General features: G+C 45.2%; 1 protein-coding gene across 2 annotated transcripts in view; it reads right to left on the reverse strand.

Moving 5' to 3' along the window:
- Positions 1-13,170, reverse strand: part of TENT4B (terminal nucleotidyltransferase 4B) — a 36,952-nt gene extending 23,782 nt beyond the window's left edge. For both annotated transcript variants that reach the window (XM_073659369.1, XM_073659368.1), the window contains exon 1: positions 12,246-13,170. In XM_073659369.1, the coding sequence (XP_073515470.1) occupies positions 12,246-12,709 (464 nt within the window). In that variant the 5' untranslated portion in view covers positions 12,710-13,170. The remainder of the gene's footprint in view (positions 1-12,245) is intronic.
- Between the last annotated feature and the right edge of the window lie 3,783 nt (positions 13,171-16,953).

Below are 16,953 nucleotides of genomic sequence, written 5' to 3' on the forward strand. Positions count from 1 at the left end.
ATAAAGTCCGAGAGCAAGAACCACATGCTGTACCCGTACAAGAAAATAGGACAAGTAGGCAGCAAGGTGACCAACACAGAAGGCTACCGGTAATGGAGGAAAACCAGACCGTTTCCATGTGTACTGTCACACCAGAGCTCTGCAGCCCTATAATAAAATCACATTGGAGGTGATAGCGAGTCAAGGACGACCTTCATAAAATATTCGACTTGGTCTTGTGCAACTTAATAACCCTACATATGCTATACTAAGCACATATTTCATGACAAGTGTCCAATTACTTTATATGCATTTAGATCCAAGTTTACCTTGACCATATGTTACCATTATCATCTCAACTCCAAGAAATCACAAAAAACCCACAAAAATATCAAAGGCGTCAAGCTCTAAAGGGTGATCCTTAGTGGGCAATGAGCATCATTTCTGCCTAGCCAAAGCAGTAGTCGTGCATAACTAAGAGGGGCATTACATTCTGTGCAGATCTAAGCAGATACGTCCCTATATATTGAGACTTAGTTAAGGGGAGGCATTTATGCGGGGGCATTTATGCATACTTTATCGAAGTGCCATAATTTAGCAAAGTGCCCTGGCAGTTAGAAAATGGCAGTTGGACAGGGCAGGAGACAGGTAAGACATGCAAGACAATTAAACAAACTTGCTTCCAGGTCATCTTTTTGGCAAACAGTATTCACCATTTGTATCTGTGCCATTTATACTCTGGTTGCTACAATCATCCACATTCACCGTTCTCCCACAAATGCGGCACACTTCATCCATATTAATCCCTCACTCCTCTCTTCTCCTATGTACAGTTGTCATGCTCTCTTCACAATGTTATACCACGCAGATCCATTCATTCCCACCATACAACGCAGGAAACGCTCTCACAAATCACTCAATCATCTGCTCACTCTCTGTATCTTCCTTCTATTAGTCGCAGGTGATATTTCTCCCAACCCAGGACCCTCCAGTAATAATAACACTAACTCTTTCCCTGTTACATTCAGAAACCCTGCTAATCTCATTAATATTCCCTGCATATCTTCTGTCTCATTCAACTGTGCCCTTTGGAATGCACGCTCAGCTTGTAATAAACTCTCTTACATCCATGACTTTTTCCTCTCTAATTCCCTCAACCTTCTGGCTCTCACTGAAACCTGGATCCAGCAGTCGGACACCACCGCCGCTGCAGCTCTCTCCTATGGTGGCCTACATTTCTCTCATACCCCGCGACCTGACAAAAGATCAGGTGGAGGTGTTGGTCTGCTTCTTTCAACAAAATGTACTTTTCAGGTTATCCCCCCTGTACCCTCCCTTATCTTCCCGTCCTTTGAGGCCCACACAGTCAGACTCTACCGGCCCTTCTCCCTGCGAGTGGCGGTTGTCTATCGCCCCCCAGGTCCCCCCCGTCAATTCCTGGATCACTTTGCTGCCTGGCTTACAAATTTTCTATCCTGCGACATCCCCACGATAATCATGGGAGACTTTAACATCCCAATTGGCGATCCTCTTTCCCCATCTGCCACGCATCTTTTATCATTAACCTCCTCCTTCGGCCTCTCACAGCTTGCTAATTCTCCTACACATGAGGACGGGAACACATTGGACCTGATCTTCTCCCGGCTTTGCTCAGTACATGACTTTACTAACTCTCCCCTTCCACTCTCTGACCATAATCTTCTTTCATTCTCTGTCAAGAACTGTGACTCTACTCAAGACACTCCCACCGTCCACACTTATAGAAATTTACGCGCCATTAACACCCAGAAATTTATAAAAAGGTTGCAATCATCATTGGCCCCAATCTCCTCCCTCTCATGTCCCGAATCTGCATTGAAGCATTATAACAAAATAATGCTATGCGCCCTGGATGAAGCCGCACCTCCTACACAAAGAACAATTCGGCATAGACGGCGACAACCCTGGCACACGCCTCAAACACGTCTTCTCCAGAGGTACTCCAGGTGCGCTGAACGGCTGTGGAGAAAATCAAATCTGCCCGAAGATTTCCTCCACTATAAATTTATGCTGAAAACATATAACTCTGCCCTTCACCTCTCCAAACAAACCTACTTTAACAACCTCATCATCTCACTTTCCAATAATCCTAAACGACTCTTTGACACGTTTCATTCTCTCCTCAATCAAACAGCACAGGCCCCGACCACCGACCTCAGCGCTGACGATCTGGCTAACTATTTCAAAGAAAAAATTGACCATATCCGACAGGAAATTTTCTCCCAATCCCCAAATGTTATGCATGCTCCCCCCCGCCACATTGTATCTTGCTCATTTTCTGACTTCGAACCAGTCACGGAAGATGAAGTTGATCAGGCTCCTTGCATCTTCTCGCCCTACCACCTGCACCAGCGACCCTATTCCCTCACATCTCCTTCAGTCCCTTGCTCCAGCTGTCACCTCTCACCTAACTAAAATTTTCAACCTTTCCCTCTCATCTGGTATCTTTCCCTCTTCTTTTAAACACGCCAGCATACAACCATTACTTAAAAAACCATCCCTCGACCAGAACTGCACGGCCAACTACAGACCTGTTTCCAATCTTCCCTTTATCTCTAAACTCCTGGAACGCCTGGTCCACTCCCGTCTAATCCGCTATCTCTCAGACAACTCTCTTCTTGACCCTTTACAATCTGGTTTCCGCTCTTTACATTCTACTGAAACTGCCCTCACTAAAGTCTCTAATGATCTACTAACAGCTAAATCTAATGGTCACTACTCCCTGCTGATTCTCCTGGATCTCTCTGCAGCATTTGACACTGTGGATCACCAGCTCCTCCTCACTATGCTCCGCACTATTGGCCTCAAGGACACGGTTCTCTCCTGGTTCTCCTCTTATCTCTCTGACCGCTCCTTCTCTGTGTCTTTTGCCGGCTCCTCCTCCTCCCTACTTCCTCTTACTGTCGGGGTTCCTCAAGGATCAGTCCTAGGCCCCCTTCTTTTCTCCTTATACACCGCTCCTATTGGACAAACAATCAGTAGATTTGGCTTTCAGTACCATCTCTATGCTGATGACACCCAATTATACACCTCTGCTCCGGACATCACCCCTGCATTACTACAAAAGACCAGTGATTGTCTTTCTGCTGTGTCTAACATTATGTCCTCCCTCTACCTAAAACTGAATCTGTCAAAAACTGAACTACTCGTCTTTCCTCCCTCCATTAATCTACCTGTGCCCGATATTGCCATCTCCGTTTGTGGCTCAACCATTACTCCCCAGCTACAAGCCCGCTGTCTTGGGGTCATTTTTGATTCAGATCTTTCTTTCACTCCTCGCATCAAATCACTCGCTCGTTCATGTCATCTACACCTCAAAAACATCTCAAGAATCAGGACTTCTCACCTTTGACTCGGCAAAAACTCTTACTGTCGCTCTTATTCATTCTCGTCTTGACTATTGCAACGCTCTACTAATCGGTCTCCCTCTTACTAAACTCTCCCCTCTCCAATCCGTCCTGAACGCAGCAGCCAGGATCATATTCCTCGCCAACTGCTACTCAGATGCCTCTTCCCTGTGCCAGTCATTGCATTGGTTGCCCATCCAATATAGAGTTCGTTTTAAACTTATCACGCTTACCCACAAAGCGCTCCATGCTTCAGTACCCCCCTACATCTCCTCCCTTGTCTCAGTCTACCACCCTACACGTGCCCTCCGTTCTGCAAATGACTTGAAACTAAAATCCTCCATAATCCGAACTTCCCACTCCCGTCTCCAAGATTTCTCGCGTGCTGCGCCAATTCTCTGGAATGCACTACCCAGGACAGTTCGATTAATTCCCAATACCCACAGTTTCAAGCGAACCCTAAAAACACATTTCTTTAGACTGGCGTATCACCTAAACACACTCTGTCCATCCCAGCTTTCCCCCATATTAAAATCTTCTTCAACTTCGGGTTCAAACCAACCATGCACATAAAAGCCTCTGTCAGGACTGCACACATACTGGCTGGCGACCAGTCCATGTATTATTTATCCTATTCAGTATATCAAGGCTGCATTATACAATATATGTACTTTTTACCTTTTGTGTCTCCCCCACTTCCTCATAGACTGTAAGCTCGCGAGCAGGGCCCTCACTCCGTTCGATATGAGATATGCTTAATCTGTATTGTCTGTATAAGTCCCCCCTAAAATTTGTAAAGTGCTGCGGAATATGTTGGCGCTATAAAAATAAACTATTATTATTATTATTATTATTATTACTAAGGACTTCCATGAGCAAGATCAATGAAGACCAGTGATAAACTAATTTACTTTTAAAGGGACCCTGTCAACAAGAAAATGCAGTGCACTCTGCAGGCATCATGTTATAGAGCAGGGAGGGCCCGTGTAGATTGATATAGATCAATGAGAAGATTTGGTATAACCTGGGTTTTAAACATTTAAACCGCTGCTCTTTCAGCGATATTGTGTAGAAACTACCACCTGCCAGCGCGACCCAGCACATGAGAAGGGGTTAAATCCCAGAGCCCTCCACCTGCCCAGTTGGCAAAATGCAGACAGAGGCGACTGCACATGTGCTCCCTTCAAGTCTGTGACTTATTAAAATTACCATGGTTGCCTTAAAGAGAAAGTATCAGCAGAAAATTATCAACTTTAATTTAAATCAAGTTTTATGTTAAATGTATTTTTTGACTTCTGTCATGATCTGTATTTAAAAAAAAAAAAATAATTCAGGAATCTTGCAATTCTCACCCTGGCCCCTGAGGCCATTTTAGACTCTTCCTTCCTGTTATTTACAAAAGCCTTTTCAGCAGTCTCATCCCTGGTGGGATAAAGCGACAGATTACGCCTCTGCACACGTCACATCATTCAATATAAAAGTTCGGGTCTCAGTCCATTGCTGCAAATGTACATATGAGTTTCCAGAAAGAACAGAAATTTACCCATGTGAAAATTGCAGAGATTTGTATCAATTTTCCTAATACAGTAGGTAATAAAAATAAAATAAAGATAGGGGGTGGGGATACATGTTTGAACATAAAAAATGATTTAAATCCTATGTAATTTTCTGATTGCAGATTCCCTGTAATGGCGCCCATCCAGTACTAAAGGCTTACAGGCTCATGTACAGCACGCTTGAGTAACATCTATACCAGAAGAAGGAAAAAAAAAACTTAAATAACTGGACACATTAGAGAAGTGCAGAAAACCTATCTGTGGCCCTAAGGATAGAAAGTTAAAGCTTCTGGGTTAGAGACCTGTCAGTGCCCAATCCACCAGCACAGAAAGGCAATTGTGTAGCTCCAATTCATTTTGCCCCTGGTTCGGGCAGCACCAGTCTAATAACTGCTGCTACTTTATTCATAAACACATGTGGGACAAGTAATTAGAAAAAGTGATCCTAATCATGGCTTAGTCTGTTGGACAGAATCCGTACCCCTCCTCCCAATATTTCCTTCTATCCAAAGTTTCCTAAAAGGGAAAGGTGACAATCAGGGAAGGTTACTGTGATGAAGACCACGCAAAGTCTCACTATATACAAGTTAAAAGCAATGGATATTAAAAAAAAAAAAAAAAAAAAAGTGAGCCTGCCATCAGCCTGTGCATGCAGAAAAGGAGATGAGATTAATATACACAGTTGTTTCTTAAATTAAGCCCTTATGGGTGGCACATATCAAGGGTTAACACCTCCCTCCTTAAAAGAGCATTTTCTCCCTTCACCCCTGTTAGTTTTTTTTTTAAACCCATTTCAGTACAGTTTATTTTTAATCCTGTCACATCCCCAATGTGATGGACAAAACACTGGAAAAATGGATACATTTTTAGTAGGATTACAAATCCCTGATAAATGCTCTTAGCGGAGCTTCCTCAACTCGTGGTTGTACAACCCACGTATTGTAGGATTACTGGGCATAACACGCCTTACTTAATGTGTGAATTAGACGTGGACACTACCTTTTCCTCTGATTGTATAGAAAGGCAAATTCAATGTTTTGCATGCCCACATTTATGTAAAATCGGCTAGTCAGCCAGTTCTTAGATTTACTAGTGACCAAAAATGCAATCCAATATTTTACCCCTACTGGCAACAAATGTGCAGATCTGTTCAGATGTGCGACTCTGGCCTTAGACTAGAAAACCCTAGAGTATAGCATCGGATGCGATATGCGAGTGTCAGTGCTCTGATCCTCTCGCAGAGAATGAGAGTACAGGTGCGGAGGAGACAGAGAAGGTCATTTCTCCATCTCCTGTATTGCCGGCGTCCGCAGTAATCGCACTGCACTCGGGTGACATCAGAGTGCAGTGCGATGTTTCACTAGTATGGGTGCGCACAACGCGAATCTTGCAGCCATTTGCAGCATGCTGCAATTGTTTTCGCATGCCAAATTAGCATGAGAAAATAATCACAGATGTGAGCTGCCCCATAGTTTAACATTGGGCCGAGTGCAATCTGATTTTTTAATGGATTACACTTGTCCGATTTAATAGCAAGTGTGAGCGAGCCCTCAAAAGAAAAGTCTGCAGTCACTGTGTGGCTGCAGATTGCTGACGCGGTGCGCACACTGTCATGAGTCCACATGCACGATTGGCAAACTTGGACACATGCCGACTAGTCGCATCCGTCTCTCTTCTATTGAGAGAAGCTGGAGGAGACTAGTCATCACATAACCACAATTTTGCAAATCGCATACTGAACACAGCCATGAGTCAGCAGCCTGCAGCCACAGAATGACTGCAAACATTTATTCTTATAGGAAACCTGTCATCATAAACGCTATTAACCTGCAGACATGGGGTTAATCTGCAGGATAATAGCGTTATTAACCTGCACTTAGCAGAATGGTACGGGGAGAACATTGACATTATTTCCCTGGCAGCGTTCGGGCTTCAGTCACAGGGGCTGTGCTGGTTCAGTCACTGCTCTGATTATACAGGTCGGCAGTAGTAACCACGTCTGTGGCCCTGACAGATAGCCGGCCCCTACACCAGTGTCAGTCAGGGCACGGTTACAGCCGTCACTCTGTATACTCAGAGGTGACTGAACCCCAAAAACTGCTGGGGGGAATAACGTTAATTTTCTCCCAGCAGTGTTCGGCTAGGTGCCAGCAGGTTAATAGCATTTTTTTATGGTGACTAGTTCCCTTTAAGACTGGAAAATCCCTTTGAGGATATTCTTTGTACTAGGGTCTTGTTCAAGAATAGCAATTTATATCTGAATTATATTAACTATTTCATTAAAAATTGGGTCACAAACATTAGTTAAGAAATGCCATCCTTCCTGCTAATCTGAATACAATTTTATATATACACACCGTATATTTATAGTACACTACATTTCTTTGCCATATAGAAGAGTTGTAGCACGACCATGTCCCCATTTCCAATCAGGTATAAATCAACAAATGCAATTTCTCTAGGATGATGGCAAAAAGTAAAACTCAAGTTTAAATAGTCATTTAGATATTACAAAGGCCGGTACAGAAAACATAACACCGACACACAGTCAACAGATTGTCAATGTATCGCCTGTACCAGCCCAGGAATGGATCCCTGACTGAAGATATGTACCATGTCTCCTACCTCCTATATATAAAACACCTAAAACAGGGGAGAAGCAGACACCTATTGGGAAACACAAAATCTGTAAATAAAAAATATGTCACAAAGAAAATAAAGTCTTTAATTATTAGAAAAAAGTACAGTCAGATTAATCAGTAATTATCTGAATCAACCATGTAGCAACTACCCAGTATTTTGGGGTTTGTATGGATATAGTGCCTGAACATCAAGTATCATCAGCCTGAAACTCCTCAGTCCATGTTGACCCCGAATACTTTTCTGCCACCTTGCAAAAAGCCTGGTGTCCCATTGCCAGGGGCTGGAGGTACTCATCCAACCAGCTGCCAAGCCTCTCAAACAATGGACCAGTGCAGGGCACTATTGGCCCAAGTGTGAGAGGATTGATCGCTTTGGGGAGTTGTAGAAAATTGGATTCAAAGGGTTTTCAGATGACATGAACAAATTGTCGTCTTTTCTAATTATAACACCAAGAGCAAATCAGTCCTCCATAATCTTCTCCAAGACTACCTGAAAGGTTGTGGTAGGATCTGATGACCGCTGGCGATGGGACTATCCATTACTACAATAGAGCCTCCCATGTCCACATTTGTAATAATGATCAGCTTCTGTATAGCTGTATCTTGTTTATAGAGGGTTAGTTCTTCTTTTTGCCCTTTCCACCTGCAGTTCCTCGAGTTCTTACTCAACTATACTCTGAATCTGGTCCACAGCAGTGGTCGGTACACTGACCGGACAATAAGGAGGAGTGAAGACTTCTGGGGTCCTATAACTTCTGTACCGGCCCTACTAATTGCATTTATTTCAAGAACATAGAAACATTGTAAAGATACCCATTCTTGGGATGATAATTCAGAGTGCTGGACGTATTCACATTAGCAGTTTCAGCAGAGTTAGGATCCCTGCAGTTCACACAAAAAGGACATAATTGCTAATTAACCTTAGATCCAGATGACAAACTGTGAAAGTCGTATTCACACAGGAACATCAAAAAGGTAAGACACCACAAAATTTATATTATGGGGACCACAACATTTTTTTTTTTTTTTTGTTTGTTTATTAATACACGTCCTGAGAAAGTGCTGACCCTCTAAAAAACAGGGAGAAGTAGGCATTATACCAATTGCTACCAGACAGAAATACCATCAGTACTATCCTATTAGGGTATGCCACAGATTAGCAAAAACTGATCAGGTCACGGTGGGAATCATTCTCCCAGCAGCCCTAGCATATGATTTCAGCTTTCCCGATGCAATCCTGTAAAATTAGTACATGATGTTCAATGCATCTGCCACCTCCTATTTACACCTCATGACGTGACCTTCAGGGCGCACGCACTGCATGCATATTAATGACCTGAATAATCTAATCTTTGAGGACCACCAGCAGAAGAGCTAGGCAGTCCATACGGCATTCCCTGGAGGGGTTCCAAGGAATTGTACAAATTATACATACTACGTGCCTCAACTATCCCTAGAAGATCTGCTTGCTGCAAAGGTGAATAAAAACTCTCCCAGATGACGAGGAGCTGTCTGACATAAGTGCACGGCTCGTCATTAAAGCTGTGATGCATTAGTGGACCATGTGTAACCTACGGGAATGGGCTCCAGATGCCAGTTTTGTTTTTTGTATACGAGGGAAAAACTGACAGTCATCAGTGTGCCGAATCTGATTTTCATCCATGGTTTTTACCAATAGTGTGGTGATGCTTGAGCCGCTCCAATGGCAGAGCCGCTGAGCTCAGCGATTGGCTGCAACGGATATGAGCCGTCAACGGGACGTCAGCTGTGCAGTCAAAAGAACAGACTGGAGCAGAGGCAGAGAGGGCACCAAATGACCATGGAAGAGGAAGGACAATAGTACAATCAGTTATAAGAAAAGAGGCTCCACAAAATCTATTTCATATTTACTAAAATCAGACATGTTGGGGAGTCAATAGGTCTCCTTTAAAAGGAGTATGCTCAATTTGGAAGTTCAGTAATCTATTGGTTAAGTGGATGCCTGAAGTCCCCGTTTGAGTGGAGCGGTGGTCGATCATTCACATGGCTGCCGCTCCATTCATTCTTATGGAAGTGCTGCAACCAAATGTCCCATTAGAGCCCTGTTTCTCGAGAAAGGTGGGGTCCAAGCACTTGGCCCCCCAGCGATTGGGAAGTCTTCACCCATCTCACAGTTAGGGAATAACTTCCCAACTTGAGAATACCTTCAGTGAAAGACTTGCAATAAGTCTTACCTCAAATCTTGGCTGGATTCACACTGATTTTTCCCTATACTTAAGAAAACTCACAATATATGGTACATGCTAATGGTCTCCATAAAGACCCATTAATCAAACAAAGGCCAAGGGTAAAGCAGAGCATTGCACCTTTCTCTGTTCCTCCTGAAATAGTACTACTCCACTATGTGATCTACCCCATTTCCATGCTGTGTTAGCCTCAGGGTGATAGGTGCTGCTGTATGGCATCTGCCACAGGTATCCATTTATCCCTTATGTTACCAGCTTTTTATTATGTAAAAAAAATAAATTAATCAGACTCCTTCTGACACACCTTCATTTTTGCAGTGAAAGACACCGTCAGCCACACAGTTCACTGCAGGGTAGATGCAGTATTGTATGGCGACCATTCAGATAAATGACCTTCCATATAACAAATGGACAGAAGCAGAAGAGGATTTATGACCACCGTTCACTTATAAGGGGAGGATGGTGGCTGGGACATCCCGCAGTCCTAATACTGGATAGGGGGTCATTTCTGAAAGACAACCCATTTTACAATGCACCCTTCATACTTTAGTTTCCCTTACACTAGCAATGAACACCCCTATCATGGTGACAAATCCCAAAATCACGTAACAGTGCTCTGATAGTGGTCGGCACGTGAAATTGGAGGCAGACAACTTGTATAGAAACTTATCATCCATGGCTTCTGAAACAGTTGTGACAACTTTGCCTCTCTTGGCTCATGTTCACACAGCTACAAAGTCCACAGTCCAGCAAAATCTACAGAAAAGAAGGTCTGAAGCGAGTGTTAGAAGATTATCCGCCAATAACCACTTTATAACACGTTAATTGCAGTCTGATCTGAAAATACACAATTGACCCCAGAATAAACCGACATGTCACCCTTCGATGCGTAGCATAATTTCTTACAATTCCGGAAACCCTTTTCCTCGCTCAAAAGGCTGTCTTTGCACAGTTTATCCCTTCTGAGGCACATATGGAGAGCATTGCTACACATCTGCCTCCAGCACCAGGTTATGACGTACAGCTTTTTCCCTGGAAATATAAGCATTTGATGGATACATATGGTCTATACATACTGCGCAGATTCCTTACTGCTGGTATGGAGAGCGGACAGCACCTTACAGAACTCATGCTCCGCAGGGTTTACCGTACAAAACTTCTTAATATTTTACTGAACTACATCCCCGTGCTGCAGAAATTTTCCTTGGTGATTTTAAAGAAACTCAGTTATTTTTTGTTACCTCATCTGAGAGCAGCATGATGTAGAGACAGAGACCCTGATGCCAGCGATGTGTCATTTACTGGGCTGCTTCCTGCAAATTTGATGAAATCACTGTCTCCAGTCGATCACTTGAGGACTAGTAAACCTGCTGCCTTCTAGTGCAGCACAGCTCCCACCACTGATTGGCAGCTTTCTGCCTATGCACAGTGTACACAGAAGCTGACGATCAGTGGTGAGGGCAGGGTTATACACAACTCAGCATTCAGACACTGGTAGTTCCGCAGCAGAGAAAGCAGGGATTTAATCAAAAGTGAAGCAGCGCAATAACTGATACATCACCATAATCAAGGGCCCTGCCCCTACCTCTTGTTGCTCACACATGGGGCAGCAAAAACCTGCTAACAGATTCCTAAACATTAAATCACCTCTCCAGCATTTGCTTTTTTAAATGTAAGTCCCCTGCACCAGTTCTTATACTCACCTTCCAGCAGCTTCACCTCTGACACCCAGGGCCGCATCATGTGCCCGTAACTTCTCACTGGCCGGAAGTCAGAAGTTATGTCACAAGCTCTCAATACAAGTCTATGAGAGCCGCAACGAGGACAGAACGAGGCTCAGACACTTGAATTGAAAAGTGACCTCCAGCAGAAACCGGAGTGCGCCGGCAGGTCACTTTTTGCCGGAGACGGACCAGAGCAACGCTGGAAAAGAATGAAAGGGACGACAGCTTAGTATGAGACAGGGGACTTACATTTAAAGCACCACTCCAGCGGTGCAATAAAACACACTGGAGTGGTGCTTTAACGTTATGGATTCGGGTGAAAGCTGTGGCAAATTTTCAGTACAATCCAGAGCAGAACATGTGGATTTCATGCATGGGGTCAACAGACATCTTGGAATGCAACGCTGGGTCAAACTGGTATTTCTAGATAAGACCCATAATTACAGACCGCAAGATCGGTAGAGGGCACAGGTACAGCGCTGCAAGGGAGGACTAGAGAAGTCAGGGCAGTGACAGGACGAGGGGCAGTGGGGGGGGGGACGCCCTCCGGCGAGGGGCAGTTGGGGGGGGGGGGGGACGCCCTCCGGCGAGGGGCAGTTGGGACGCCCTCCGGCGAGGGGCAGTTGGGGGGGGGGGGGGGACGCCCTCCGGCGAGGGGCAGTGGGGGGACGCCCATGGGCTGCCTGAGGAGGGTAGCTGGTGCTGAGGACCCCCGACCTGTTCCATCACTCACCCTATCACCTCGTCGCTGTAGTTGCGGCCCTTCCAGGGGGTCCCGCTGTGGTTGCCCCCCGGCGGGGCGGCGTGCAGCAGGCTGTAGTTGAGGCCGAAGGTACTAGCCTTGTTGTCCCGCTTGCGCTTGTTGCTGTGCTCGGGCCCCTTCCTCCAGCCCCCGGGGCTCACAAGCTGCTGGTGGTTGTTGCTGGAGGAGGTGTCCAGCGGTAAGAAGTCGCCCTGCTCCGCCAGCGCAGGGGCCGCCGTGCCGGGGGAGGAGGCCGGCCCGCTGTCCCGGTACATGGTGGCCTCACAGCCGGAGGAGCTGGTGGTGGAGGAGCCGCTGTGCGCGGGGGACGAGGCCGGGCTGTGGTGGCTGAAGTACAGGTTCCGCAGGCCTTGCGTCGTCTCCCAGATCTGCATCCACAGGCTGTTGGAGGGGCCGAGCTGCTCTGGCTGGAACCAGGCGATCCGCGGATCCATCAAACGGAGCCTGGGGCTCCCCGTACCTCCGCCCCGCCCCGGGGATGCCCGCCGCCACTTCCGCTCACCTGCACACCCCCGCCGCCCAGTGTAACGGTCCGCACCGAGGCGCCGGATGTGTCGGTGCCGCTCCCCCTCCGCCCTGAGGAATAGTACGCGCCCGCCCTCCCTTCTCCAGGGCTCCCCAGTTACCGCTCCCTCCCACACCCCTGCTAGCTGTCCCTGCCGCTCTCACTCTCTACCCCGCCCCCTCCGCAGCCGCTGCCAACTAACACTAAGGTAAAAACAATACAAGAGCCGAGAAGCTTCACGGTTATACCGGCACAGCCCCCCGGGAGCTACGGCCCGCTAACGTGTGGGGGTCCCATGCGCTCCACAACTCGGTGGCTGTCACACCGGCCACAGCAATGGCGGCTCCTCCCTCCTCCTAACTCGTTACCTTACTGCGCGTGCGCTACTCACTCGGGCTAGTCTCCGCCCACCGTAAGTGCACGAAAGAATCCGTAAACTCTAAGCCAATAGGAAATAAGTGTGGGCGGGGCCTGCTGACGTCACGGCAGATCGAGTCAAAAAAATCGGTGATGGCCGATAGTACTTGATAGTTCCCGTCTGTCTGCACGGTCGGGGGTCGTGGTGACTTTTGTCCCTATAGTTTACTCTTTTCAGGATCTTACTAATCGTAGACAGCTCTGCAGCACGTCTGGGGCTAACCCACCCCCATACTGGGCTTCTATAGCACAGCTGGCAGAGGCAGCCAATCACAGCTCAGCTTTTATTTTTTAAACAGCTGTGCTATAATAAAAGCTGTGCTGTGATTGGCTGCTAACACTATAGTGATCAGATGTCCACCATGCGGTCCAGGTTTTTTTTTTGCAGGTGTTTTTTTCCTCATTGTTTTTCAGGCTTTTGACTTTATGAAGTTTATAGCTGATTCCTAGAGAAATCTGCCTCACAGGATTAGTATTTTTTACTGTTTACACCAAGTATTTTTAAAAACTTTTTTTTTGGGGGGGAAAAAAAACAGATTGACTTTTTAAGAAAGGTTTTTAAGCCCATGTGAACCTTTGGGGAGTGTGGTTGACATTAATTTTTCTAGCGGAAAAAAAATCTGCATCTAAAAACCACAACTCAGAGACACGTGGTCCTTTGTCTGGTTCAGTAAGGATGTGTTTTTTATATATTTTTTTCTGTGCATTATATGTATTTTTTGATGCTTTCTGTTGGAAAAAAAGAAACATGAAAAAAAAACCTTGCAAAAAATGTGCAATTTTCCATAATTTCCCAGCAGAAAATACACCCAAGAATTACCATGAAGCTTTTTTTTATTTTTATATTGACATAGTAAACGTGGAAAAAAAAAAGAAGACGCCAGGCACTGAACCCGCGTTCTCTTATTCAGATGCACAGGGGGAGCTTGCTGCAGGCAGATTTGACAGTGTTTTCACATTGAGTCTTTTTTACTGAGTTTTTGGAGCAGAAAGTGGAAACTCCCAAGTTTTTGAGGAGTATTTAGAGTTTTCACTCATTTTTTTGGACCAAAGGTTCCTCAAAAACCCAGTGTGAACACACCCTTTAAGAGGCAACAGAATCCATAAGAAAAACTTTATAAAAAAAAAAGCTCGGTATGCAAATACCCTAAGGCAATTTACCCTTGGATTTTGCTCTATCCTTGACACTTGAGTCAAACGGCTGGAAAAACTCCCTATTTTACCAAATATAATTAAATTTTACTCTTTAAAGGGAATCTGTCACCTGTTTTTAACTACCCTATCTAATGTAGGGGCAGAGACCCTGATTCCAGTGATGTGTCACTTACTGGGTTGCTTGCTGTCATTATGATACAATCCCTGTTTTCTCTGCTGTAGATCTCACAGTTCTCTGACTGTTGAGCTCTGTATAACCTCGCCCACACCCCTGATTGGCTGCTTTCTGTATACACTATGCATAGGCAGAAAGCTGCCAATCATTGGTGGGGGCCAGGGTTATACAGAGCTTGTGAATATGGAGGACTACATGGCAGCAGGTTTACTAGTCCTCTAGTGATAATCTCCTGAAAATAAAACTGTGATTTTATCACAACCACAGCAAGCAGCCCAGTAAGTGACACTAAGCTGGAATCAGGGTCTCTGCCTCTACATTATGCTGGTACCTGATTAGGTGGTAAAAACCTGGGGATTCATTATTTTTATAGCCACCGTCATACTTTTTTTTTTTTTTTTTTAATGGATGTATTTTACTATGCACATTTTTTTTCACGATTTGTAATGTCACAAATGTCACCAAAAAACAAACAAACCCCAAAACAACCACAATCTGCAATTACCACATTCAGTTTTAACAGAGGGAAAACAATAATAGAAGTCTATTTGAGACAGATGACGTGCCCAGAGCGTACTGCAATTTTGAAAATAAAATTAAAGTACAAACAAAATGTAAGTGAAATGAATTAGTCTCCTTCCACCTCTGGCAGCTAACAATTTTCTTCCTTCTTACTTTTTCTGCACATAGCTAACATGGGATCCAACATAGTCAGTGAGCCTGCACGGAGAGCCCTGCTACTGGGCGGAAATTAACTTTATTCCTCCTGGCAGCATCGCGGATGGCTTCAGTCATGGCTCAGTCCATAGTAAGCGGCGGCTGTAAACACGCTCCTGGCACCGCAAGCCAGCTCTAATGTTGCTTTGCTGATTTTAGCCACTGCTCACTATGTACTGAGTGTTGACTGAAGCAGCTCCTCTACGACTGAAAGGCGGAGGCTGCCGGGAGGAATAAAGTTCATTTCCTCCTGGCAGCATGGCTCTGTGTGGCACCACACAGCTTCAGAACGCTATTAACCCGCATATCTTAACCCCATAGCTGCAGGTTAATAGCGTTTTTGTACATGAGAGGTTCCCTTTAAATGGGAATCAGTCGGTGAGCTTATTCTGATGGAAGAGTTTGTAACTCTTACCTATCCTTTCTGAGCTCTGCTCAGGTGATTTATGACCACAGACCACATCAAAGTTGAATGTGCAGGGAAACTGAAAAAATGTTGAATGAAATCCAATTGCAAAAAATATATATATTTTTTAAACACAAAAGACGTGCATTTGAATATTACAAAAACTAAATATTGTCCTCAATACAAGGTGGACAATCCCACTAACAGCTCAGACAAGCTGTAGTTGTAAAGCTGTGAGTTGCAGCAGCCCCCTGCTCTGGAAAACAGCCCCCCTTCATTATAGCATGGGATGTAGACATGCTACAAGAGAGTGACTGGTGTTAGCCCAAATGGGGGGACATTGGACAATGCAGAGAGTGACGGCTTCATGGTCCTCCCTCCAGGGAAGTGGTGACCAAAACAGTTAAAAGGGAATCTGTCAGCAGGTTTTTTTTTTCCTGTGGCATCTTAGAGCAGCATGATGTAGGGGCAGATACTGCAGGGTTCCCCAAGTCCAGTCCTCAGGGCCCATCAACAGGTCATGTTTTCAGGGTTTCCTTAGTATTGCACAGGTGATAATTGCATCAACTGCACAGGCAATAATTCAATCACCTGTGCAATACTAAGGAAACCCTGAAAACATGACCTGTTGATGGGCCCTGAAGACTGGAGTTGGGGGAACACTGACTTACCGGGCTGCTTGGTGCAGTTTTGATAGAATCCCCATTCTCTCTGCTGTAGACGTAGCGGTGCTATGAATGCTGAGCTCTGTATAACCCTGCCCACACCCCTGATCGGAAGCTGCCAATCAGTGTTGGGGGTGGGGTTACACAGATTAGCCTGACTGCTCTGCACTTGAGACCTAGTCAGGCAGTAATAATCTCGTGCTGATGAAACACTGATTGTATTGAAATGACAACACACAGCCTAATAAGTGACACTTCAATGGAAGCAGGGTCTTGTGCCCTATATTATGCTGCTCTTTGATTAAATAGCAAAAACCTACTGACAGATTCCCTTTAAGAGATAGTACATGCGGAGCTCTGTGATCAGCTCATATTGCAGCCTAGTTCAGTCACCATCGAGACCCGCCAACCAGGCATGTACTACCATTTGCGATGTGTCGACACGGAAGCAGAAACCCGAGGAGAGCGTGTGTTCGACCGGGAGCGATGAGGAAGAGTATCGCTTCCACCCTTACCTCTTTGAAATGCTGACTACGGTTTTCCATTCTACTGTATGGTAAAAGGAAACTAACAAACACTGGATTTACAAGTTCAAAAACTACCAAATCATTTCCCACATTTCACCCCAAAAAATAGGC

The sequence above is a fragment of the Phyllobates terribilis genome, unplaced genomic scaffold (assembly GCF_046119375.1).
Source record: "Phyllobates terribilis strain yellow unplaced genomic scaffold, ASM4611937v1 Scaffold_13__5_contigs__length_258822181, whole genome shotgun sequence".
In the NCBI taxonomy this organism is placed as follows: Eukaryota; Metazoa; Chordata; class Amphibia; order Anura; family Dendrobatidae; genus Phyllobates; species Phyllobates terribilis.